This window comes from Canis lupus, chromosome 1, assembly GCF_048164855.1.
Source record: "Canis lupus baileyi chromosome 1, mCanLup2.hap1, whole genome shotgun sequence".
Lineage (NCBI taxonomy): Eukaryota > Metazoa > Chordata > Mammalia > Carnivora > Canidae > Canis > Canis lupus.
The window spans coordinates 111614021-111638432 of record NC_132838.1 but is presented as its reverse complement, the minus strand read 5'-3'; the positions used below and the strand labels follow the sequence as shown (position 1 = coordinate 111638432).

At 40.7% G+C, this 24412-nt stretch overlaps 1 protein-coding gene across 2 annotated transcripts; it reads left to right on the top strand.

The window, feature by feature from the left end:
• On the top strand, nt 1-19704 carry LOC140604118 (uncharacterized). Of its 2 annotated transcripts, XM_072775176.1 has the most exons (5): nt 1-208; nt 1910-1979; nt 5558-5655; nt 8473-8599; nt 16061-19704. In XM_072775176.1, the coding sequence occupies exons 3-5, from the start codon at nt 5641-5643 to the stop codon at nt 17923-17925; spliced, it is 2007 nt and encodes a 668-aa protein (XP_072631277.1). In that variant the 5' UTR covers nt 1-208; nt 1910-1979; nt 5558-5640; the 3' UTR covers nt 17926-19704. The 2 variants fall into 2 exon arrangements, with proteins under 2 accessions (XP_072631277.1, XP_072631286.1); XM_072775185.1 differs by lacking the exons at nt 1-208; nt 1910-1979; nt 5558-5655 and having other exon boundaries at nt 8477-8595.
• The last annotated feature ends 4708 nt before the right edge of the window (nt 19705-24412 follow it).

The window sequence follows — 24412 nt, the reverse complement described above, 5'->3', positions numbered from 1 at the left end:
TCCGGTGCCTTCTGGGAAGTGTAGTCCAGAAGTTCCATGGTTTCGCAGGCACTTCCGCTGGGGGGAGTGTGAGGTTGTTACTGAATTTTCTTTGGGAGCAGTGCGTCAGTTCCGCCTCTTCGGACGCTTCCAAACTTCCTGGATCTGTGCTTGGAACCAGCAGCGAGTGGGCGATTTAGGGGGAAAGAAGCCTGGACAGAGTACGCAGGTATGCAGCGGGAGGGCAGTGGTGTGCATCCCTGGGGGAGTCTCCGCGTTCAGGGTGGTTTGCCAGTCCTGGGGTGTGGTGGGGTGGGGTCGCCTGTCGCCTGGTTTGAGAGTTTCTGCGTGTCTTAGCTCGCCCAGCGTCTGCCTCCCTACACCCACGGGTGCTTCTGCTTCCTGCTGTTGGGGAATCGAAGAGGTGGTGAGAGCTGCCTCCATTTTGACCTCAAACTTTCTAGTTGGCTTCTGTCCAGCTTGTCTCTTGTCTCGGGTGGAAGACCTTGAGGGCAAAGCATCCCCTGGTGGAACCAAACCACCCCCTCCAGCAGTAAGCCCTGCTGTGAGCCAGCAAGGCCCCACTCGTGATTGAGACGGTGATCATTTGACCTTCACTGCCCACCTGCCATCGCCCCACATTTTTTGTGTATAAACCTGGAAGCGTTTCCAATACTTTGAAGAGTCTTTGAGCTGGTAGGCTGCAGCCGTTGGCGTCGCTGAAATAAATTCCTTTCTTATTTCACCGCCACTAATGTCTCTGCCTGTGGATTTTGTCAGGGGCAAGAGGCCAAATCTGGTCTGTTTGGGATTCCCACAGGCAGCTGCGCTTGCACCCCTGCGTGCCAGCTGTAGTGGTAGAAATAAACATCTCAAAACAGTTTCTGGCACAAGGTGGATGGTGACATTTCTTAGTATCAATTTCCCGAAGAGCCCGAAATCCTTAGGGTAGGGTAGATATCCCACTGCAGAACCTTTCCTCTTCTCTGATTCCTGCATGATTCTGGATAATCGGGGGCCCCTTATAATCTCTCTTTTGGGAAGGTGAGGGTGCAACAGATCCAACGTGAGTTCTCTCCTTGAGTCAGAAACCGTACCAGGTTGAGTTGTTGCACAAAGAAAGCTTATTTACAGCAACTAAGGAGATCATGGGGAATGGCTTCCAAAGCCGTGACTCCCCAAAAGATGGTGAATGGGTTCCCTTTGTTGAAAGTTAGGATAGATATTTAGATAGATAGGAAGTCTTTTTCGTTAAGATTTTATTTACTTATTCATGAGAGACACAGAGAGGGACAGAGACATAGGTAGAGGGAGAAGCAGGCTTCCTGCGGGGAGCCCAATGTGGGACTTGATCCCAGAATCCCGGGATCATGACCTCAGCCAAAGACAGACGTTCAACCATTCAGCCACCCAGGCGTCCCTAGATAGGGAAGTCTTGTCATCATCATATGTAAAGATGGGCCTAAGGTGGAGCATGTGCCTTAGTGAAACATGCCAATACCTACACTGTGTGTTGTGTATGTGAGGCTGAGCCCTCCCCCCTTCCTTGGGCAGGGATTTTAGTATTCTAATGAGGTAAAGGGAATAGATCATCCCAGAAGTCACTCCATGGTCCTTTTGTGCAGGTATGAGTTGGCCTCAAAAGCTCTCAGTGGTCTGGGCCTGTGGCAGGTCTTGTCAGGGCAGCGGTCATCACCTGAGGCATGGTTTTGGGTTTCATGCCTGAGTTAAGAGGTGCACGAGGAAGAGCTTAAGGAAAAATGTAAGAGAGGTTAATGAGGACAAGCAGGTGGGAAGCAAACATCAGGTCTTGGGGTGTAGTTGGTGATAAGGGTTGCTTCCAGATTGCACGGAGGAAGGGGAGGCTTTAACTTTTGTTGAGGAGAGCCACACGATCATGGCATTTCATAACATTCTTTTCTTTCCCCAGCCTAACTTCTCAAAAAGAGCTGCGCAGAGATCCAAGGAGTGACTCCTTGACTACTACAGCAAGGTTCCACGTGAGTGGGATTTGGCATTTTTCTTTCGCAACAATGTTCACATCAATCAGATGATACACGTGTAATCGGGCATGGGCATTAATAATAATTGACCCTTAACTGCCGACCTCACCAGTGACGGTTTTATACAAATACATTGTGCCATACCATAGCTCTGTGAAGAAATCCTGCTTTCTTTTTCTATTCTGTAAAATGAGATTGAGACCCATGGAGCATAAATTCTTTTCCCAAAGTCCCCATGTAGTAAGAGGCCAAGCTAGGATTGGGATGAATGCAGTCTGAGTCCAGAGCTCGAGTTCCTAATCTCTTGGGTATGTTCTTCTTAAGCTGTAGGAACCCACAGAAATCAGACCCCAGGTAGTTAGCCCTTGATTCTGGAGGACCTGAAAAGCAAAGCTAGTGGTTTGTGACTTTTTTGAGTTTTTCCAAACACTGTCAACTATTCTGTTTCACTTATTACTTATAATGTGTTTAATTATTATAGAACCATATCATTATGGAACATTCAGAAAATACAGAATATGAGGGAAAAATTTTTTAAATTACCCATTAATCCAAGGTAGCAGCTGTGAAGCTTTTTTTTTTTTTTTAAGATTTTATTTATTTATTCATGAGAGATACAGAGAGAGAGGGGCACAGACAAAGGCAGAGAGAGAAGCAGGCTCCATGCAGGGAGCCTAATGCAGGACTTGATCCCAGGTCTCCAGGATCACACCCCAGGCTGAAGGCGGCGCTAAACCACTGAGCCACCCACCCGGGCTGCCCAGCTGTGAAGCTTTTAATTTGTTAAAACATTTCTGTTTGGTGGTTCTTTGTGTATATTTATATGTTTGTTTATAAACATTTCACAAAACTATCATATATTTCTCTGTGTTTTTCTCCTGGTTTGTTTTAACTATGGAAATTTTTTAAAGATTTTATTTTATTCTTTATTTTATAAAAAAAGATTTATGTATTAGAGAGCACGTGCGCATGCTTGTGCAGGGGCAGGGCAGAGGAAGAAGGAGAGACTCTCAAGCAGACTCCTGCTGAGCACAGAGCCTGATGCAGGGCTTGATTCCAGGATCTTGAGATCATGACCCGAGCCAAAATGAAGAGTACACACTCTTGCTTAACTGACTGAGCCCCCCAGGAACCCCTTAAGATTTTATTTTTAAGTAATCTTCTACCCAATGTGGGGCTTGAACTTAGAACCCCAAGATGAAGAGTTGCATGCTCCACCAACTGAGCCGGCCAGGTACCCCATAACTATGGAAATTTTTAAACACTGGCAAGAAAAAATAAATTAATGAACTTCCATATAATTTCATGTTATTTATTATTCTCATTATTACTGTTATTGCTACGACTGTTTTCTGATATTTTAAGACTTTATTTTTATATAATTTAAAATTTTTCCTTCGAAAAGTTGTAAAAATAGTATAAGAAATTCTTACTTACTCTTTACCCAAATTCCCCAATTGTTTACATCTTGCCTATCTGTTTTGTGGCTCTGTCAGCATAACATCAGGAATTATACTTGTAATTCAGTGACAGCTTATTTTAGCTTTCTGAAGGAAGAAAGCCCCATATATGGGTATTAGGAGATGTGTTAGGAAGAAGGATTTAGGAGAGGCTGATTATAGAATTTTAACATCACTCAGTTGGCAATATTAGATATTATATATTTTTTTAATATTAGATATATTATACAATAGTGTTATCTATTAGATGTTAAATGTAATATTACTTATTAGATAGTGCTGGATAACATTATATAACATCCTGTTATGTAATCCATAGTCTTTTAGTTAATTTTGTTCTGTTTTCATTTAAAGGCCTTATAACCAGTCTCCTCTACTCCATCCCAGTTCAAAGTCCAATTTTATGGATTGCCTTAAGCTATATATTTGTTTATACACATTTTACAAAATTTTTGTCATACTTGATGTTCCTTAATGTGGAGTATATTCCACAACCTTTATCTTTTTCATTGATGCTTTTTTTTTTCCAGATAAGCTCTATGCCCAGTGTGGGGCCTTGAACTCATGACCCCAATATCAAGAGCCACATGGTCTACTGTTGGAGCCTGGTGCCCCTGGTTTCGATGCTTTTATTTTTACTTACTTATTATTTATTATCATTATTTTTTTAGATTTTATTTATTTGTTTAGAGAGAGGGAGAATAGGAATGGGGGAAGGGGCAGAGGGATAGGGAGAGAGAGAATCTCAAGCAGACTTCATGTTCAGTATGGAGTCCGACAAGGGGCTCACCCTGAGATCAAGACCTGAGCTGAAATCAAGAGTCAGATGCCCAACTGACTGAGCCACCCAGGTGCCAGTTCTTGATGCTTTTATGATTTTATTTTATTTTTAAAAATATTTTTCATTTATTTATTCATGAGAGACGCAGAGAGAGAGAGGCAGAGACACAGGCAGAGGGAGAAGCAGGCTCCATGCAGGGAGCCCAATGTGGGACTCAATCCTGGAACTCTGGGATCATGCCCCGAGCTGAAGGCAGATGCTCAACTGATGAGCCACCCAGGCATCCCTCTTGATGCTTTTAAAGAGTGTAGAGGGAAGTTATTTGGGAGAAAGTTCTTCATTTGGGATTTATCTGATGTATCCATGTTTAGGTTTTGCTATGCGTTGTTGGGAGTGATTCCACAGAAGCATTGAGGCATCCTTGCCATTGCAACATAACAAGAGCCAAAGTAGGTTGGTTTGTCCATGTATTGGTGAACTCAACCTTGTTGACTAGTTCTAGAGGTGGTTTCTATTAGGTTTCTCCATTGTAAAGTTACTATTTTTTTTTCTTAAAATTAATAAAATCTTATGGGAAGAGACACGTATTAGTCGGCACTCTGCCACGAGGACCAGCTTCTCCCCTACTTATTTACTCATTCGTTCAAATATAATATTGTGGCGATAGGGACTCAGAATCGTCTTGCTAATTTAAATGACGTGTAGATGAACAAACATTTACTTTTACCAACTTGTGGTATATTGTACATATCCTAGAATTCACCCCATTTATTTATTTATTTATTTATTTATTTATTTATTTATTTTTAATTCACCCCATTTTAGTTGCACAAATCAATGATTTTTAGTAACTTTGCTGAGTGGTGTAGCCATTACTATAATTCAGTTTAGAATATTTTTGTTTCCCCAGTTGGATTCTTTGTGCCTATTTTCAGTTAACCCTCGTGATCCACCCCCCAGTTAACGACCCCAGCAACCAGTAACCTGCTTTCTGTCTCCATAGATTTGCCTCTGGACATTTTGTATAAATGGAATCCCACAATATCCGGCCTTTGGAAAGTGACCGTCCTCTTTCATTTTCAGTAGTGTTTACAAGGTTCATCCATGTTGTAGCATAATTAGTATCCCTTCCTCTTAATTGGTGAATAATATTCCATTGTGTGGATTTTGCCACAATTTGTTCATTCATGCGTAGATTATAGATTGATGTTTCGGTGGTTTCCAGTTCCTGAATAACGGTGCTGTGAATGTTCGTGTACAGATTCACGGTAATCATCCCTGTAGCGGAGCAGCATCCTGGGCTACCTTTAATGCCTTTTTTTCTGCCTTCCTAGGCACACCACCAGGTGCAGTTCTGCTTTGTGGGATCTGTGCAACTCAGGACTTGGCCTACCTACCCCCAGAAGGAGGAGGACACATGACCATGTTCAAGGTGAGTAGGGCTTGCCTTTTTTTCACTTTCCAAATTCCATCTCATTACTCAAGTCATCATGTTTTTCTGGGCAGAACAACAGGCATTTGAGGACCTGTTTTACACCAGTGTCTTACTTTTGTCCCTTTTGAATTTACATTGCATGTAGTTATCTTTTGTTTTATTATTATTTTTTGCAGTAGAAAAATTACTAGAAATGAGCAGTTCCCCCACTTCATTACTTCCCTGCTGACAAATGAACTATTGTAATTTCCTCCTACTCTTATCTTTATGGGCATTCATAACTGAATTTATATTCACAAAATACACCTAATTTTAAATTCTGATTTTTTTTCCCGTTAGCGTTATGTAATGTTCTTTTTTTTTACAGTTGCATTCTGCTCCCATTGAATTGATGTACCTTTCTTTCTTTCTCTCTTTTTTTTTTTTTTCAAAGACTTTATCTATTCCTAAGAGATACAGAGAGAGGCAGAGACACAGGCAGAGGGAGAAGCAGGCTCCATCTGGGGAGCCTGATGTGGGAGTGATTCTGGGACCCTGGGATCGCGCCCTGAGCCAAAGGCAGACACTCAGCCACTGAGCCCCCCAAGTGCTCCTGTACCTTTCTATCTTTAACTGCTTCCCATTTATAGACATACATGGTTTAGGGATTTTATTATCCTAACCAACACTGCAGTGACCACTTGCCTACATCAAACCTTTCCCCCCACCCAAACCAAGTCTGAAAAGAATCTGCCAGTTTTTTGTCCTCACATTCGCTATGTGCAGGTGTAATCAGGTGGATTATCCAACTGCAAGCACAGCACAGCACAGCAGGCTGTAAGCGCTGCTCCACAAAGATATTGCTGGAGGTTTCCACAGGGAGAGCTGGACTCTATCTTCCCTGTGCCTTAGAGTATTGGTGCATTCTGTGCATTTACTCTTTGGAGCAGCCGAGGGAGGAGGTGTTGATCTTATCTTCATCTTAAAACATGTGAATATGACAGACTTGGTCAGATTCATACAAGAAACCAAGGCCAGAAATGTGAGGCATTCTGCTCAAGTGGAAGAGATAGGGAAACAGAAAGAATTCATTTCGGGCCCTGGGACCTGTAATGTACCTGGAGTGTTCTTTTGAGAGATGATTTTCACAGGTGGTGCTGCTCCCTGATTCCCTTCTCAGGGTGATTATCTTCCTGTCGTCACTCCCCTTCACTGACTGCTCAGCGCTACAGACACAAAGATGGCAGTTAGCACACTCGTTGTATAAAATCTTTAAATTCCAGGGTGCTGGGTTGGTTTAGTTGGTTAAGTGTCTGCCTTCTGCTCAGGTCATGATCTCAGGGTCCTGGGATCAAGCCCCATGTGGTGCTCCCTGCTCAGTAGGGAGCCTGCTTCTCCCTCTTCCTCTGCCCCTCCCCCTACTCATGCTCGCTCTCTCTCACTCACTCTTAAGTAAATAAATAAAATCTTTAAAAAAATCTTTAAATTTCTCTACGGCAAAAGACACCTTAGGTGAAATTACCAGGAACAATAACCTGAGGCAAAAATATTTACCACAGGGATTCCAGAAAAAAAAGACAAAGCCCATAATAAGAAACTTACGCATCTGGTTAAAGGGGGAAAAAAAAAACCCCAGTGGAATACAAAGCAGGACATGCATAGGCGTGTCACAAATGAGAAATATGAGTAAACATCTGAAAAGGGAGTTCTATTAATTTACAGTCAAATAAGTGGGAATACTAATACAAATTGTTCTTCCAAATCAGATTACCAAAGCCATGGAAAAATATAATAGCCTGCTCTGGGCCATCATACAGAGAACCTGGGTTGTCCCATTCTCTCGCAAGTTTAGGAGAGTGAGAAAAAGATTGGGAAGAATCTGCCATCATACGATCATAATTTTAAATGTGCTCATTTTTCGGCCTTGTAATCGTCCTTTGCAATTATTTTCAAGTTATCAGACAGGGAAACAAGATCTATGTAAAATAGTGTTCTTACAGGATGTATTCTAATGAGAAGGATATGTAAAATTAAATGATGTTTATTCAGAACAGGAAGGGATAGATGACCTGTTCTCTGGGATAACACATAGCCCCAAAATTTAGGTGAAATAGATATTGATACTGGCAACATGAAGAAATAACATGAATGATAGCAACTGTTGGTTAGGCATTTCCTCTGTGCCAACACTGTTCCAAATGCTGTAGATGTTCCCTGATTTAATCCTTGAAAGAGCTCCATCATGGAAGGACCACATACAGAGAAGAAACTTAGGTAACTAAGGCAGTCTCATCCAAAGTCTCACAGCTTGTAAGGTACAGACCCTTGGGAATGGCACTGAGGCCTGTTGGCTACAGAACCTGATGCCCGGTATTACCTGGGGTGAACCACACAGCTGTCCCACAAGTGTACCTAAAGCTTGTGAGTTTAGCACACATTAAAGTGAAGTGATATGGTTCATGTGTGAGAAAGGAAGACGGTGGGTACAATCAGATATGTTTGGCTGAATTGTAGATGCTTCTGGGACAGTCGGCAGTGTGTACCAAAAATTAGGTCATCTAGGATGTGCATTTAGAGTTCTTGGTGGTTATTTGTAAGTTGACTCCAGACACAAAATAAAAACATAAGGACGTTGTCATTGCCACACTTTCTGGTGAGGCCAAGGAAAATCCCTATGTGGCATTGGCCAGGTAGACGGAGAAGGGCCTACAAGCCTATGGATGGACTTGAATCTCTCAAACCATGAAACTGCTTCCTACCATCCTCTCCATCTCCTCAGTGCTGCCTGGCTCCCAGTGGGTGCAGGTCTGACGCTGCATGTGCTTGGTGTTGTAGGAGACAGTGACGTTCAAGGATGTGGCAGTGGTCTTCACGGAGGAGGAGCTGGGGCTGCTGGACCCCGCCCAGAGGAAACTGTATGGAGACGTGATGCTGGAGAACTTCAGGAACCTGATCTCTGTGGGTGAGGACAGGCACTCTGTGCCTTAATGTCAGCTTCCTGGATTGGCTCTCTGTCCTTAGGTGTTCAAGGCTTCAGGAGTCTTGAAATAAATGGTCACCTGCATTGGTGGTGCACAAACACTTTTTAATGAAATAAAGTAGAAAAGCTCAGCTTGTTAGAAAGAACGGAATACATTACAGCAGAATGTCCCGCTGATTGTGTGGTAGATATTTGTGGATATATGTCTGGGTCTTGAAATAGGTTGTGTTTTTTTTAAGTGCTCGAAAAATGCTGGTTTTGATTAATTGATCAATAGGTGTAGGAATCCAGATACTCAGGCAGTTGTAGCTTTCGTGTGTTCATTTTAAGTATGTGGCTTAACGTGTTCACAACTCACCACCCCTGCTTCTGTGATGTATTCTGCTTTGAGAAAGAAAAAATAAACCCTCTGGATGATGCTAGCAACCCAGAGAGAAGAAAAATCAGGCAAGAACCAAGCAGGTGGGAGTCCTAGCAAGTGTTCTTCCATCTGTCTGAATTCTTTCTGCCTCCTTTGCCTTCACCCAGTTCAGATTGCCAGACTCTGTCTTGAATCATTCCAGCTGCGTTTATATTGTGTGCCTGTTTCCATACCACCCCTTGTGTTGTCTGTTCTCCATGTAGCAGCCTGAGCTGATCCTTAGGAAGTAGAAGTCAGAGCGCCATGCCTCTCTGCTCCAGAACTCTTTATGGCTTATTTTTCTTTGAGTTAAAGCTGATTCAAGTAGCTCCTAAAGTCCTCCATGGTGTGCTCATCTCCCACTTCCTCTCTGAACACATCACTTGTCCCCTTCCTCTTGCTCCACCTCCTCATGTTTCTCAGACCTGCCAGGGACGCCGAAGTGCCCGCTGCTGTCCTAACAAATTGCCACACACTGCACAGCTTAGGGCGACACAGGGTGACTGCCGTGTAGCTCTCTGGGTCAGAGGTGTGACATGGTTCTTCCTGGGCTCAAGGTGTCAGCACAGATGCATTTCCTTTTTGGAAGTCTACGGGAGAATCTGGGTCTTTGCTTTTTCAACTTCTAGCAGTTACCCCATGTTTTTAAGCTTGTGGCTCCTTTCCACCATCTTCACTGCCAGCAACATTGCTTCTCCCTGCCCATTCTTCTGCTGTCACATTGCCTGCCTATGCTCTTCTTCCATCTTGAAGGGTCCTTTTGGTTGCATTGAGCCCATTTGGATAATAGAGGTGAGTCTTCCATTTTAAGGTCAGCTGATTAGCAGCCTTAATTCCATCTGCAACCTTAATTCCCCTTTGCCATGTAACATAACATATTCTACATTCCAAAAAAACAGGATGTGGAATCTTTGGGAGCCATTTAAACTGCCTACCACACATACTTGTCTCTCAGAGCCCTTACTCTCTGGCTGACATACCTTTTTACCTGAAATCCTTATGTCCCCTTCCTCTCCCTCCCCTCCCTCCCTCTCTTCCTTGCTTCCTGTCTCTGCTCAGTTTCAACGTCACAAGAAAGGCCTTTTCTGACCAACTTAGTAAACCATGACTGTCTCTTTACTCTCCTTGTTTTACCTTATATTGTGCCTCATGTGTTTTTGTTCGCTTGCTTATCTCCTCTCTGTCCCCCCTGGAGTGTGATCCCCACGAGTGAGGAATTTTGTCTGTTTTTTTTTTTTTTTTTTTCCATTGCTATATCCTCAGTGCCTAAAATCATTGGGTATGTGGCAGGTATCTGGAAATGTGTGTTGACTTGGTGAACGTGTTAATGGATGGGAGACCTCTGTGTCTCCATGGGTCATGGTGATAACTGTAGGTCATGTGCAAACCAGAATGAATGAAGGATATTGCGGAACATTTTTTTGTTTTTTGACGAATGCCTGTCCAGTTACTTTCTATTTCACTTACTTTCTTGGGTACCCTTGGCATAAATGTGTGTTTGGGTCTATGCACTTGACCCATCCCAAGGAAGCTTCTAAGCATGGTGGTTGTGACCATACTGAGTAACATGCTTTGTTTGTGGCTTTCGTAGAACCTTCCTTTGAGAGGCATTCTCATTTCTGGGAAGAATACTTTTGGAACAAGAATTCTGGTGTCTGGGATCCCTGGGTGGCGCAGCGGTTTGGCGCCTGCCTTTGGCCCAGGGCGCGATCCTGGAGACCCGGGATCGAATCCCACGTCGGGCTCCCGGTGCATGGAGCCTGCTTCTCCCTCTGCCTGTGTCTCTGCCTCCCTCTCTCTCTCTCTGTGACTATCATAAATTAAAAAAAAAAAAAAAAAGAATTCTGGTGTCTGATTCTCAGATATCCCCCAAGAGAAGGAGAAAGATCTGTTTCCCACAGTGTTGACCAGGTTGTAGGCTGCCTTCCTCTTGAAGATTTATCATCTGCAGCCCATTTGCCTCTTTCAGAGCCCACCCATGTTACCACTCCCGGGTTTTTCCTTCCCTGTCCTTGAGGGGGAAGATTTAAGGTAAAACTAATAGGAGATGCATACATGGATGCTGCCTGTATCTCTGGTTCAAAAATATACTGTGCTTTTTATTTTCTACAAATGTAGTTATTAAACAAATGTTAAAGAATATAGATTTCATAGTTTTTCCTTGATTTTTTAAATGAAGATTTGGTGTTTTTCAACTAGTGAACAAACATTCCAACCTAGAGAGAATCAGGAAGTTTACTGTCACATCCTCAGAGACACTTCCTGTACCCCTTACACTACTACTATTTTTTTTTAACATTTATTTACTTACTTATTTATGAGAGCACATGTTTGTAAGTGGTGGTAGGGGCAGAGGGAGAGAGAGAGAATCCTCAAGCAAACTCCCTGCCAAGCACAGAGCCCGACACAGGGGTTGATTTCACAACCCTGAGATCATGACCTGAACTGAAACCAAGAGCCAATCACTTCACTGGCTGAGCCACCCAGGCACCCCACACAACTGCTCTTTTTTTTTTTCTTCTTGTTGAAGATTTTATTTATTCATGAGAGACACACAGAGAGAGGCAGAGACATAGGCATAGGGAAAAGCTGGCTCCCCGCAAGGAGCCCAATGTGGGACTTAGTCCCAGGATCATGACCTAAGCCGAAGGCAGATGCTCAACCACTGAGCCACCCAGCATCCCACAACTACTCTTTTAAGAGTAGTTTTTTAGAGCTCAATTTGTTAAATATAACTATGAACTATATTACCTACCAAAAAATACATACTTACCTAAGGATATATTTTCCAAGATTCTATTGCAACTTATCTTTCCATCTGAACAATTTGTTCAGTTAAGGACTATGTAACTTCTAGAGCCAAAGTTTTCAAGTTTTTCTTTTTTCTTTTTTTTTTTTTTTTGAGTATGAACCATACTAGGAAATGCATCTTTCATTTGCAATCAGAATAAACATTTCATGTGTTAGTTTATATCTGTGACTTTCATAGGCATTTTGTGTAATGACTCCTGTCCTGTTGGCAGTGATTCTCTGAGTTTCTGTCCTGAAGCTTTTAAATCTTCCCACCTCGCTAGAGTATTGGAGTTTTTCAACTTGAAAAACTGTTGTTTTGGGCTATTTTGTCCACACATCTGTACATCCACAATTTTCCCACAAGAGTGGGAACAAAGAAACAGTCCTAAATCTTCAAAAGGAACCAGCAAAGGCCCTCCTTCCTTTTCACCCCAAGGATTCTTGCCATCTTTGATTTTCTTATTAGCATTCTGCATCATGTACCCCTGGCTCTTGGTGTCCCTTGTATATAGCTTTGCAGCTTTCCAGCAAAGCCACAGTGTTTTGTCCCTTTCCTCTTTCAAATAACTTACATAGAAAATATGTTTTCCTTCTAGGACTTGGCTTATAAACTCTCACCAAAATAGTCAAACTGGGATTCATTTATTTATTCAACACACATTTGTTAACTATCACCATGTTCTGGGCACAGTTCTGGGCATTCATTATAAAGTAGGAAGGTGTCAAATGTGTTCAGCCTACACAGTGTAACATACTTCCCTCCTTGATGCCTCATCATGGTGGGACAGACATGGTGAACAACAGAAGACTTAGCATGTCTCATGGTGCCAGGTGCTGTATGGAACATAAACAAGGAGGTATTGGAGTCACGGGAGGTGCACTGGGTGAGGACGGGATTAATTATTTTATAATGGGCAGTAAAGGGGCTCATTGTTGGGCTGAGCAGAGACTTAAAAATCCTGAGGAACCATCCATGTGTCTGCCTGGGGAGAGTTCCTAGCAGGATCAAACTCCCACTCTATGGTTGGCTTCCAGAGTTTACACTGTGACCTCATTTTTTCCTTTTCCTGGGCTCATTTCTATTGTCTTTTTTTTCCCCCTAGAGATCTGAATTACTGTTGGGTTTAAAACCATGTATATTTTCTGCTCAACTTTATTGCCCTTTTGTTCTCATTGAAGGAAACTTGCCTGTAGGGGCTAAAGTTCCACTCTCTGCTTTATGCTGTGTTTTAATCAGTGTGCCATTTAAGTATTCACTCCCAAACCTGCAATTCATTCTAGACATTCCAGTTGTCTCGACACTGAAGTACCTTTCCAATAAAGGGACCCAAGGCAGAGTTAGATAGAGGCTGTTTACCAATTGTCCACTGGATCGAAAGAGGGAGGCAGGTTTTTTGTTTGTTTTTTAAGATTTTATTTATTTATTCATGAGAGACACAGGGAGAGAGAGGCAGAGACACAGGCAGAGAGAGAAGCAGGCTCCATGCAGGAAGCCTGATGTGGGACTCAATTCCGGAACTCCGGGATCACGCCCCGAGCCAAAGGCAGATGCTCAACCACTGAACCACCAAGGCGTCCTGAGGGGGCAGCTTTCAATTGACTATTCATACAAGTAGGGGAGTAAATTTCTCTTTCATAAAGATTTTTTTTTTTTTTTTTAATGATAGTCACAGAGAGAGAGAGAGAGAGAGGCAGAGACACAGGCAGAGGGAGAAGCAGGCTCCATGCACTGGGAGCCCGATGTGGGATTCGATCCCGGGTCTCCAGGATCGCGCCCTAGGCCGAAGGCAGGCGCCAAACCGCTGTGCCACCTAGGGATCCCCATAAAGATTTTTTCAGTAGTGCTTTCAAAGACTTTTTTTAGAGCAGTTTTAGGTTCATAGCAAAATTGAGAGGGAATGGACAGAGATATCCCATATATCCCTTGTCCCCATGTACCCAGAGCTTCTTATATTATCAATAACCTCCACCCACTAAAATTGATGAATTTATATTCACACATCATTATCACTGAGTCTGTACTTTACATTAGGGTTCACTCTTGGTGGTACCACATTTATGGACTTGGACAAATGGATAAAGCCATGTAGCCACCATTATTGTATTGAAAAGAGTGGTTACACTTGCCCTAAAAATCCTGTCCTCCACCTATTCATCCCCTCCCCTCTAACCCTTGGCAACCACTGATCATTTTACTGTGTCCATACTTTTACCTTTTTAAGAATGTTGTATAGTTGGAATCATACTTTTCAGTTTGGCTTCTTTCACTTAATAGTGTGCATTTACATTTTCTCTGTGTCTTTTCATGGCTAATAGCTCATTTCTTTTTAGCACCAAATAATATTCCATTATATCAATGTACCACAGGTAATATTTATCTGTTCACCCACTGGAGAGCATTTTGGTTTCTTCCAAGTTTTGTCCTTATGAATAAACCTGTTATAAACATCTGTGTATAGTTTTCTGTGTGGCCTTAAAATTTCAAATCCTTTTGGTTAATACCAAATTGGGCAGTATCAGGAGAGTATGCTAAGAGTATGTTTAGTTTTGTAAGAAACCAACAAACTCTTCCAAAGTGGCTGTACCATTTTGAATTCCTACCAGCAGTGAATGAGAGTTCCTGTTGCTCTATATCTTGGCAGCATTTGGTGGTGTTGGTGTTCTGATTTTGACCATTCTAGTAAGTGTGTAGGGTATCTCGGTGTTTGGATTTGCCTTTCCCTGATTACATAAGATGTGGAGCATCTTTTCATATGCTTATTGGCCCATCTGTATATTTTCTTCGCTAAAGTATATCTTAGGGGTTTTGGTTCTTTTTTTTTTTCTTCTTAAAGATTATTTACTTATTCATGAGAGACACAAGCAGAGAGAGACAGAGACATAGGAAGAGGGAAAAGCAGGCTCCCTACAGGGAGCCCGATGTAGGACTTGATCCTGGAACTCTGGGATCATGCCCTGAGCCGAAGACAGACGCTCAACCACTGAGCCACCCAGGCGTCCCTTTGATTCATTTTTTAACCTGGTTCTTTTTTCCCTTATTGTTGAGTTTTAAGAAAAGTACTTCCTAAACTAATTGAAAAGTTTATTGAAAAAATAATCTCCAAATGTTTAGATAACCTTTGTATAAAAATAGAGACTTGGGAATACCAATTTTTAAGAGGGATAAACCTTTTGGAAGACAAATTTCTTTTTTCTTTTTTTTTAATAATAAATTTTTTTTATTGGTGTAAAATTTGACAACATACAGAATAACACCCAGTGCTCATCCCGTCAAGTGCCCCCCTCAGTGCCGCCACCCAGTCACCCCCAGCCCCCGCCCTCCTCCCCTTCCACCACCCCTAGTTTGTTTCCCAGAGTTAGGAGTCTTCCATGTTCTGTCTCCCTTTCTGATATTTCCCACTTATTTTTTCTCCCTTCCCCTTTATTCTCTTTCACTATTATTTATATTCCCCAAATCAATGAGACCATATAATGTTCGTCCTTCTCCAATTGGCTTATTTCACTCAGCATAATACCCTCCAGTTCCATCCACGTCGAAGCAAATGTGGGTATTTGTTGTTTCTAATGGCTGAGTAATATACCATTGTATACATAAACCACATCTTCTTTATCCATTCATCTTTCGATGGACACCGAAGACAAATTTCTGAAATTAAATTGTTACAAGTGGTCAGAAGTTTATAATAGTAGCCAACTCATTTAATGTCTGTCAAAAATAAAGATAAGATTAGCTGAACACGTGCAGAGTTTCCAGGAATACTTTGAATATATAAATGTAAATATTTCAAGGTATTTGATATTACGATATATAAAATGAACCCAAAATTTGATTGTTGTGCTTTTCCTGAAGTTCTGGTTGATTCATTCTTCATTATCTATATAACATTTCTGTCTCCATAATTTATTAACTACCTAATTTACTATTCAATTTACTACACTGATTTTCAAATTCAATAGAAGTGGCCATAAGTTAATAGTTTGAATCATATTATCAATTTTTGAATTAAGTCTTTGACATCTAACTTGTACTTCTCTTAGGGAGACATGGTGTAACTTGCTTAGTGGATAGGAGCCCACTGGACCCTTCTTGGGTTCTATGTACATGTAAACCAAAGAATAAGATACACAAGGAAAAAGACGTGAACGTGCTCTGGATTAATTAAAATCTCATGCTTTCTTCTAAATATGAAATCTTGAAAATACTAAACAAAGCCTTCAGTTGTCCACATCTCTGCATTCTGTCTTTACAGGAGGAAAGATCCAAAGTAAGATGAAGACTGTTTTAGAAGCAGAGCCACCTGAAGAGCATTCTTGCTGGAGGATCTGGCAACAGATTGCAAGTGACTTAAGTAGGTGTCAAGGCTCCGTGATAAAGAGTTCTCAGCTCCCCAAACAAGGTGATTCACCTGGACACGTTGGGGCAGGGCAGTCTACAACTCACACAGGCCAGAAACCTGATCAGTGCAGTGAATTTAAGAAATATTTCAGTGATGTCTCCAACTTTGATCTTCATCAACAAATCCACTCAGGAGTAAAGTCTCATACATGTCGTGAGTGTGGAAAAAGCTTCTGTTACAGCTCAGCACTTCATATTCATCAGAGAGTTCATTTGGGAGAGAAACGCTATAAGTGTGATGAGTGTGGTAAGGAATTCAGTCAGAGCTCATGTCTGCAAACCCATCAGAAAGTCCACACTGTAGAGAAGCCATTCAAATGTGAGAAGTGTGGGAATGGCTTCTGTCGCAGATCAGCACTTAATGTTCATTATAAATTGCACATGGAAGAGAAACCTTATAATTGTGACCAATGTGGAAGGGCATTCATTCATGCTTCACATCTTCAGGAGCATCAGAGAATCCACACTGGGGAGAAACCCTTCAAATGTGATAAATGTGGTAAGAATTTCCGACGTAGGTCATCACTTAATAGTCACTGTATGGTCCACACGGGAGAAAAACTGTACAAATGTGAAGAGTGCGGGAAATGTTTCTTTTGTAGCTCAAATCTTCATATCCATCAGAAGGGCCACACACGAGAGAAACCTTATAAATGTGAAGAGTGTGGGAAGGGCTTCATTCAACCTTCACATTTTCGGGCCCATCAGAGAATCCATACTGGAGAGAAGCCATATGTATGCAAAGTGTGTGGTAAAGGCTTTACTATGAGTTCAAATCTTCAGGCCCATCAGAGAGTCCACACAGGAGAGAAACCATACAAATGCGATGAGTGTGGGAAGAACTTTGGGACAAAAACCCGTTATCAAGTTCATCTGGTAGTCCACACAGGAGAGAGACCCTATAAATGTGAGGTATGTGGGAAGGATTTCAGTCAGAGAGCATATCTTCAATCCCATCTGAAGACCCACAGTGTAGAGAAACCCTACAAGTGTGAGGAGTGTGGGCAGGGCTTCAATCAGAGTTCCCGACTTCAGATTCACCAGCTGATCCACACTGGTGAGAAACCACACAAATGTGAAGAGTGTGGAAAGGGATTCAATCGTCGAGCAGATCTCAAAATTCACTGCAGAATCCACACAGGAGAGAAACCATTTAATTGTGAGGAGTGTGGGAAAGTATTCAGGCAGGCCGCAAATCTTCTGGCCCATCAGAGAATCCACAGTGGAGAGAAACCATTCAAATGTGAAGAGTGTGGGAAGAGCTTTGGTCGTAGTTCACACCTTCAAGCCCATCAAAAAGTCCACACGGGAGAAAAGCCGTACAAATGTGAGGAGTGCGGGAAGGGCTTCAAGTGGAGCTTGAATCTTGACATGCATCAGAGGGTCCACACAGGAGAGAAACCCTACAAGTGTGGGGAGTGTGGTAAGCACTTCAGTCAGGCCTCGAGTCTTAAGGTTCATCAGAGTGTCCACAGTGAAGAGAAACCATACAAATGTGACGTATGTGGCAAGGTCTTCCGTCACTCTTCACAGCTACAATCTCATCAGCGGGTTCACACAGGGGAGACACCTTACAAGTGTGAGACATGTGGCCAGAGCTTCCGTTGGCGATCAAAACTTTCCCATCATCGCAAAACTCATGGTGGCAATACAATTTATGAAAGTAACAAGAATGGTAAGAACATCAAAGAATCGTCAGGAAGAAGTTCTCCAGAATGATGTTTTATAAAACCCTGGATTCTTATTATCATTTAGTCTCATAAGAGAGAAAATACTTGTGTTAATTTTGTTGGTATTTAAGCAATAATCAAATTTATCTCAGTTTTCACCAGATCACACAGTGGAGGAACCTTGTAAGTGATGTGATAAGTCTTTGTTCAGAATCACTTAGGAGGTAGTACTTAGGAAAAGAGTTTGATCTGGCACTTAACACAAGTATAATGATGGGCGTACCAGAATTGATACCCAATAGAATGTCAGCTTCATGAGGGCAGGGACTTTGCTGCTAAATCTACACAGCCCTCGAAGCTGGAGGCATAATTCTAGACCTCCAGTAATATTGCAAAGCTGTGTAAACAAAACAATATGGTACTGGCACAAAAATAGACACATAGGTCATTAAACAGAATAGAAAACTCAGAAATGAACCCAAAGTATATGTTCAGTTAATTTATGACAAAGCAGGAAAGAATAACCAATGGGGGAAAAAAAAGCAGGTTTTTTTTTTCAACAACTGTTATTGGGAAAACTAGAGAGCAACATGCAAAAGAATGAAATTGAACCATTTTCTTACATCATACATATAAATAAATCCAAAATAGATTAAAGACCTAAGTGTGATGGGACCTGAAACCATAAAAGTCCTTGAAGAAAGCACAGGCACTAATTTCTCTGACATCAGCTATAGCAACTTTTTTCTAGATAGGTTTCCTGAGGCAAGGGAAACAAAAGCAAAAACTATTGGGACTATATCAAAATAAAAAGCTGCTGCGCAGCAAAGGAAACAAAACTAAAAGGCATCCTACAGAATGGGAAAAGATATTTGCCTATGATATATTTGATAAGGAGTTAATATCCAAAATATACAAAGAACGTATAAAACTCGGCACTTGAAAAACAAATAAATCTAATTTAAAAATGAACATAAGACATGAATAAACCTTTTTCCAAGAAGAAATCCAGATGGCCAACAGACTTGAAAAGATGCTCAACATCACTTATTGTCAGGGGAATGCAAATCAAAATTACAATGAGATAGCACCTCAAACCTGTAAGAAAGGCTAAAATCAACAACACAAGAAAAAGGTTTTGGCAAGAATGTGAAGAATGGGGAACCTCCTGCACTGTTGATGGGAATGCAAACTGGTGCAGCCACTGTGGAAAACAGTGTGCAGGTTCCTCAAAAAGTTAAAAATAGAATTACCCTACAATCTAACAATTGTACTACTAGTTATTTACCCAAAGAGTACAAAAATACTAATTCAAAGGGATACATGCACCCCAATGTTTATAGCAGCATTACTTACAATAGCCAACTTATGGAAAGAGCCCAAGTGTCTATCGACTGACAAATGGATAAGGATGTGTATATATACAATGGAATATTATTCAGGCATAAAGAAGAACAAAATATTCTTTTTGTTCAACATGGGTGAAACTAGAGATTATTATGCTGAGGAAAATTAGTCAAAGACAAAAACTGTATGATTCTTCTACTCATGTGGAATTTAAGAAAGAAAACAAATGAGCAAAGGGAGAAAAAGGCAAACCAAGAAACAGACTCGTATAAATGTAGTGAACAAACTGATTGTTATCAGAGGGGAGGTGGGGGTGGGGATGGGTTACATAGGTGATCGTGATTAAGAAGGAGTGCACTTTGTGATGAGCACTGGGTGATGTATGGAAGTGCTGAATCACTCTTGTACACCTGAAACTAATACACTGTATGTTATCTAACTGGAATTCAAATAAAAGCTTAAAAAATCTGCACAGCCTTAACATTGACTTGTAAGTGTGCTCACTACCTTTATGTTAAATAAACATGAAAATTGTATCCAGAGGTGGAAACCTGCAAAATAAAATTAATTCAGGGAAGTGAACATTTGTTGAAATGTAGAAAACCACCTGATATTACAGTCCACAACATTAATGTTATTACTCTACTACAATTGCCTCCTCTCCTCTCACAGCCTTTGTTCTCAAGTCGGTTCTTATCTGGGGCCCTGACTGGTTTTCCAAGGATTGTATACAGTTTCTGTTGAACTGTCTTTTGTAATTTTTTTGACAGTACAGACTGAGAAAGTTGTGTTTTTTTTTAAACCTTGCAAGGACTTAACTTCATTTCATACAACTGATTTTTTTTTAATCTCTCACTATTAAGGCAGAATTTACTGTAACACTTTGAAAATGTCACAAGTAGTTGTGACCAATAACACAAGTATTGTGACCAATAACAGTTGGTGATATCTAACTGCATTTCCATCCCAACTCAAATGTTTGCCTTCTAATTACAGTAGTATTTCTTTTATCAGAACTTCTCACATAGGCTCTATACCCTATTCCCCACACCCATGAAAGGAATAACCCCAAATTTGTGGGAATTTGATAATTTTATCAAATGTATTTCTAAGGTGAGATTGATATTTTTATGTTTTTCCCTATTGGCAGCACTGAAGCATGGTTCTGGGAAAGGAGTATATGTCAATATAGGTTGTACATCTCTTTGATTTGGAAATCATATAATTGAAAGTTAAGATTCTGAGATTAAAATACCAAAAAAATGAGCACCATATTGATGATATCACTGAGTTTTTATACATGGGATTAAGTACTTGTCCGTACGTAGGAATTTGAATTCTGGTATATTCCTATATTAACTTGGAAGTCATTAAGATTATGATAGATATCTGTAATGACATGAGAAATACTTAATATAGGCTTTGAAAAATAGATTATAGCCTTCATAGGATAATCAAACATAAGTCTTTGTGAGTGTATGTGTGTGCATGCATGTGTATATGTGTACATGCATAAGATAATGTATAAAGGGATGTTCTTCCATAGTGGTTTTCCTTGGAAAGGAGCATTTTGTGGTCTTTTCCCAGTTTTTATTCCTCTCTCCCCCACCCCTGATACTTTTCCATTTAAATTATGTTCCAGGGAATCCCTGGGTGGCGCAGTGGTTTAGCGCCTGCCTTTGGCCCAGGGCGCGATCCTGGAGACCCGGGATCGAATCCCACGTCGGGCTCCCGGTGCATGGAGCCTGCTTCTCCCTCTGCCTATGTCTCTGCCTCTCTCTGTGTGTGACTATCATAAATAAATAAAAATTAAAAAAAAAAAAAAAGAAAGAAAGAAAGAAAGTGACTGGGGGCAGCCCGAGTGGCTCAGCGGTTTAAAAAAAAAAAAATTATGTTCCAGTTTTTCGTTAAATATGGAAATTACTGTTACAGAATTTAGGAAAGTACTAAATAATTATCCCTTGCAGTTAAGCCATTAGGAGTGTTCTATATTGTCATATGGCAGGTAAGATCAAAATCAAGGAATGAGCTTTGGAATCCAATTTCAAAAGCAAAACCTATGGTTGTTATACATACACAAATAGCTCGTCGAGTTTTAACAATTGTATCTTTGTGATTAATGCTTGCTGGGCTTTAAGCATAAATCTGTAACAACGAGAGGGCAAATCCTGGAGCTAGAAACAAAATGAGTATAAATAAATACATTGTGGAGGCATAAAAAAAAAAGTATCTTTTTTTTAAGGTGTGCATGAGGACACCTGGGTGGCTTAGTGGTTGAGCATCTGTCTTTGGCTCAGGGCGTGATCCGAGTTCCAGGATTGAGTCCCACATCAGGCTCTCCCCACAGGGAGCTTGCTTCTCCCTCTGCCTATGTCTCTGCCTCTCATTGTGTGTCTCATTAATAAATAATTTTTTTAAAAGTGTGCATGAAGAAAGAACATAAAATAATAGCAGTTGACCCTCAAGATGTGGAACCAATAAAGATGAAGAGCAGGTTTGGATGCTATTCCATAGTCAGACACAGTGGTGATTTTTCATTGTAGTTGATTAAAGGGGTTTACTCAGCAAATCATATCTAGTTGAGACCGGTCCTCAGTGTTGATTTTCTGGACCACACATTTATGGGATGCTAGGTATTTAGTAAGGCCTGTGCTGTCTCAATTTGTGTGGGGGTTCCTAAGGCTATTTCCATGTTCTTTCATTCCCTTTGAGTATTCACAAGACGGGAATACTCACACCTGATTTGTTACACTGAAAGGATAAAAATGAGCAAAGATAGGATGAAATCTGGAGGAAATCAGGTGTAAGCTTCTAAGAGTCCTCTCCTTATGGAATCACAATGTACCAAGTTCCTTCAGCACTAAATTGTGCTAACACACATAATTGACGCCAGAGAGATGCATCAGAGACTGAATGCCCTAGATTTTTTTATTGGGGGCTGGTCACGTATGCATTCTCTGCCTGGAATGTACCAAAATTAGAGACTCTCAGAAGGAAAATAGATACTCCGCATAAACCACATTGCACAAAGAGTTTAGGCACTGTGACCTACTCTTAGGGAATGTTAGGAATCCTCCAGGACAATTCAAGCACCCAGATACCAATCAAGAGCCAGCCTGGCAAGCAGGTCTCACTAAGGATAGCAGTCTCAGCTTTATGTTAAACTTTTCTCTGCACATGATGTTGGAAACCCAGTGCCTTTACTTTGGTTTGGTTTGGGTTTTGTTCTGTTTTTGCTGTCATAAGATACCATAATAGGTTGTCAGGATATTTATAACAAAAAACTCAATAGATGAAAAAAAAAAAAAAAAAAAGAGTTCTTGTCCTCACAACTCCTAAGACTGCAGGTATGGCTTATTGGTTTACAGTTACTGAGAAACAGATGCTATGCACCTGAAATATCTCTCTGTATTATTAATTATAAAAGGAAATATAGTAGGTATATCATGGAGAAATCTGGTGAATAGTCTCTTAGCTAAGATGTTCATATTATTGATAATAGAACAAACCAACATTTTAGGTCTCCTGATGTGGTGTTGCTCCACTATTATTACTACCAAAACTACACAATCAAAACTAAACATGAAGGAATATCAGATAAACCCAAACGGACAGTTTCCTGCTTCACAATCACCAACTGCTGGGAGCATAATTGACTAAAGGCTCCAGCTGCTGTGTTCAAAAATCCACCACCACATTTGCATGGAAGCCAGTCTTACCATGATTGCTCCCAGTCAACACAATACAAATCCTAAAATGGGCCCATTATTGGAGCCCTGGCACTCCTCCATCCAATGACCTTTTATCAGGGACTCCCTGACAGCTTTGAAGAACTTTACTTATATTACAAGGCAGTCTAGGATGATCACCAAATCTTTCTTCTAAAATTCCTTCACTCAGGGTCACACCTGTACCGTGATCTGATGGTTCTGACAGCCCCCTCCCCACATTCCCTGTCATTTTCTCTCACAGATTGTTCACCCTAATATTTATTCATTAAAAGTCTTGCTTAGCATCTTGGCGTCCACTTCTTAGAGGACTAGGACAAACCCAACATCTTAGAAACGTCCCCTCTTGGCTCATTCCAGTTATTTTCTTTTCCCTGTGGTAGCTACTAACTCATAGTAGTATAGATTCATTTAGCCTGTTTTGTACATAAATGGAATCATACACCATGTACAAAATACATTATGTATTTTATGTCTGGCTTCATTCAACATCATGTCATGATGTTCAACATATTGTTGGGAGCAGAGAACTTTGTTTTACTTTCACTGATGGATATTATTGCAGTGTGTAAACATACCATAATCTATTCATTCCATTGTTGATGGATATTGGGTAATTTCCAATTTTTTGATATCAAGCTTAGTACTGACGTGAACAGTCTAAAACATGTCTTGTACTTATGTATACATTAATTTGAGGAATATTTATATGGGTGTGATTAAAGCATTATAGGGTGTATATTTATCTTTAGTAGATATTTCCAAACAGTATTCCAAAGTGGTTATACCAATTTATATTCTCACTAGTGATATGCAAGCATTGTCATCTTTACCCATTTGTTTTTTTTTTTTTTTCAGTGTTTTAAATTTTAGCCTTTCTGATCAGAATATGCTGGTATCTCATAACAATTTAATTTTAATTTCCCTTATGATACAGAGTTTAGTGCCTTTTCATGATTATTGGCTACTTTTACATCCTCTTTTCAGACTTGTTTACTTAAGTGTTTTGCCCATGTTTTATGTTGGGGTGCCTTTCTTATGGATTTGAAAGACTTATATTTTACACAATAGTCTTTTGTTCCATATGCGTTTTGAAAAATATCTCTCACTTTTTGCCGTTTCCTTTTTAAAAAAATATTTTATTTATTTATTTGACAGAGAGCACAAGTAGGCAGAGCAGCAAGCAGAGGGAGAGGGAGACGCAGGCTTCCCATGGAGCGGAGAGCCCAATGTGGGGCTTGATCCCAGGACTCTGGGATCATGATCTGAGCTGAAGGCAGATACTTAACCAAATGAGCCATCCAAGCACCCCTTGCTGTTTCATTCTATTAGTGTTTTAATTAACAGTGTTTCTTAACTTTAAAATAGTATGATTTTTTCAATTTTTTCTTTCCTATTGTATGAATTTTTTTGGTATTGTTTAAGAAATTCTTCCTACTTAAAAAAAAAATTCTTCCTACT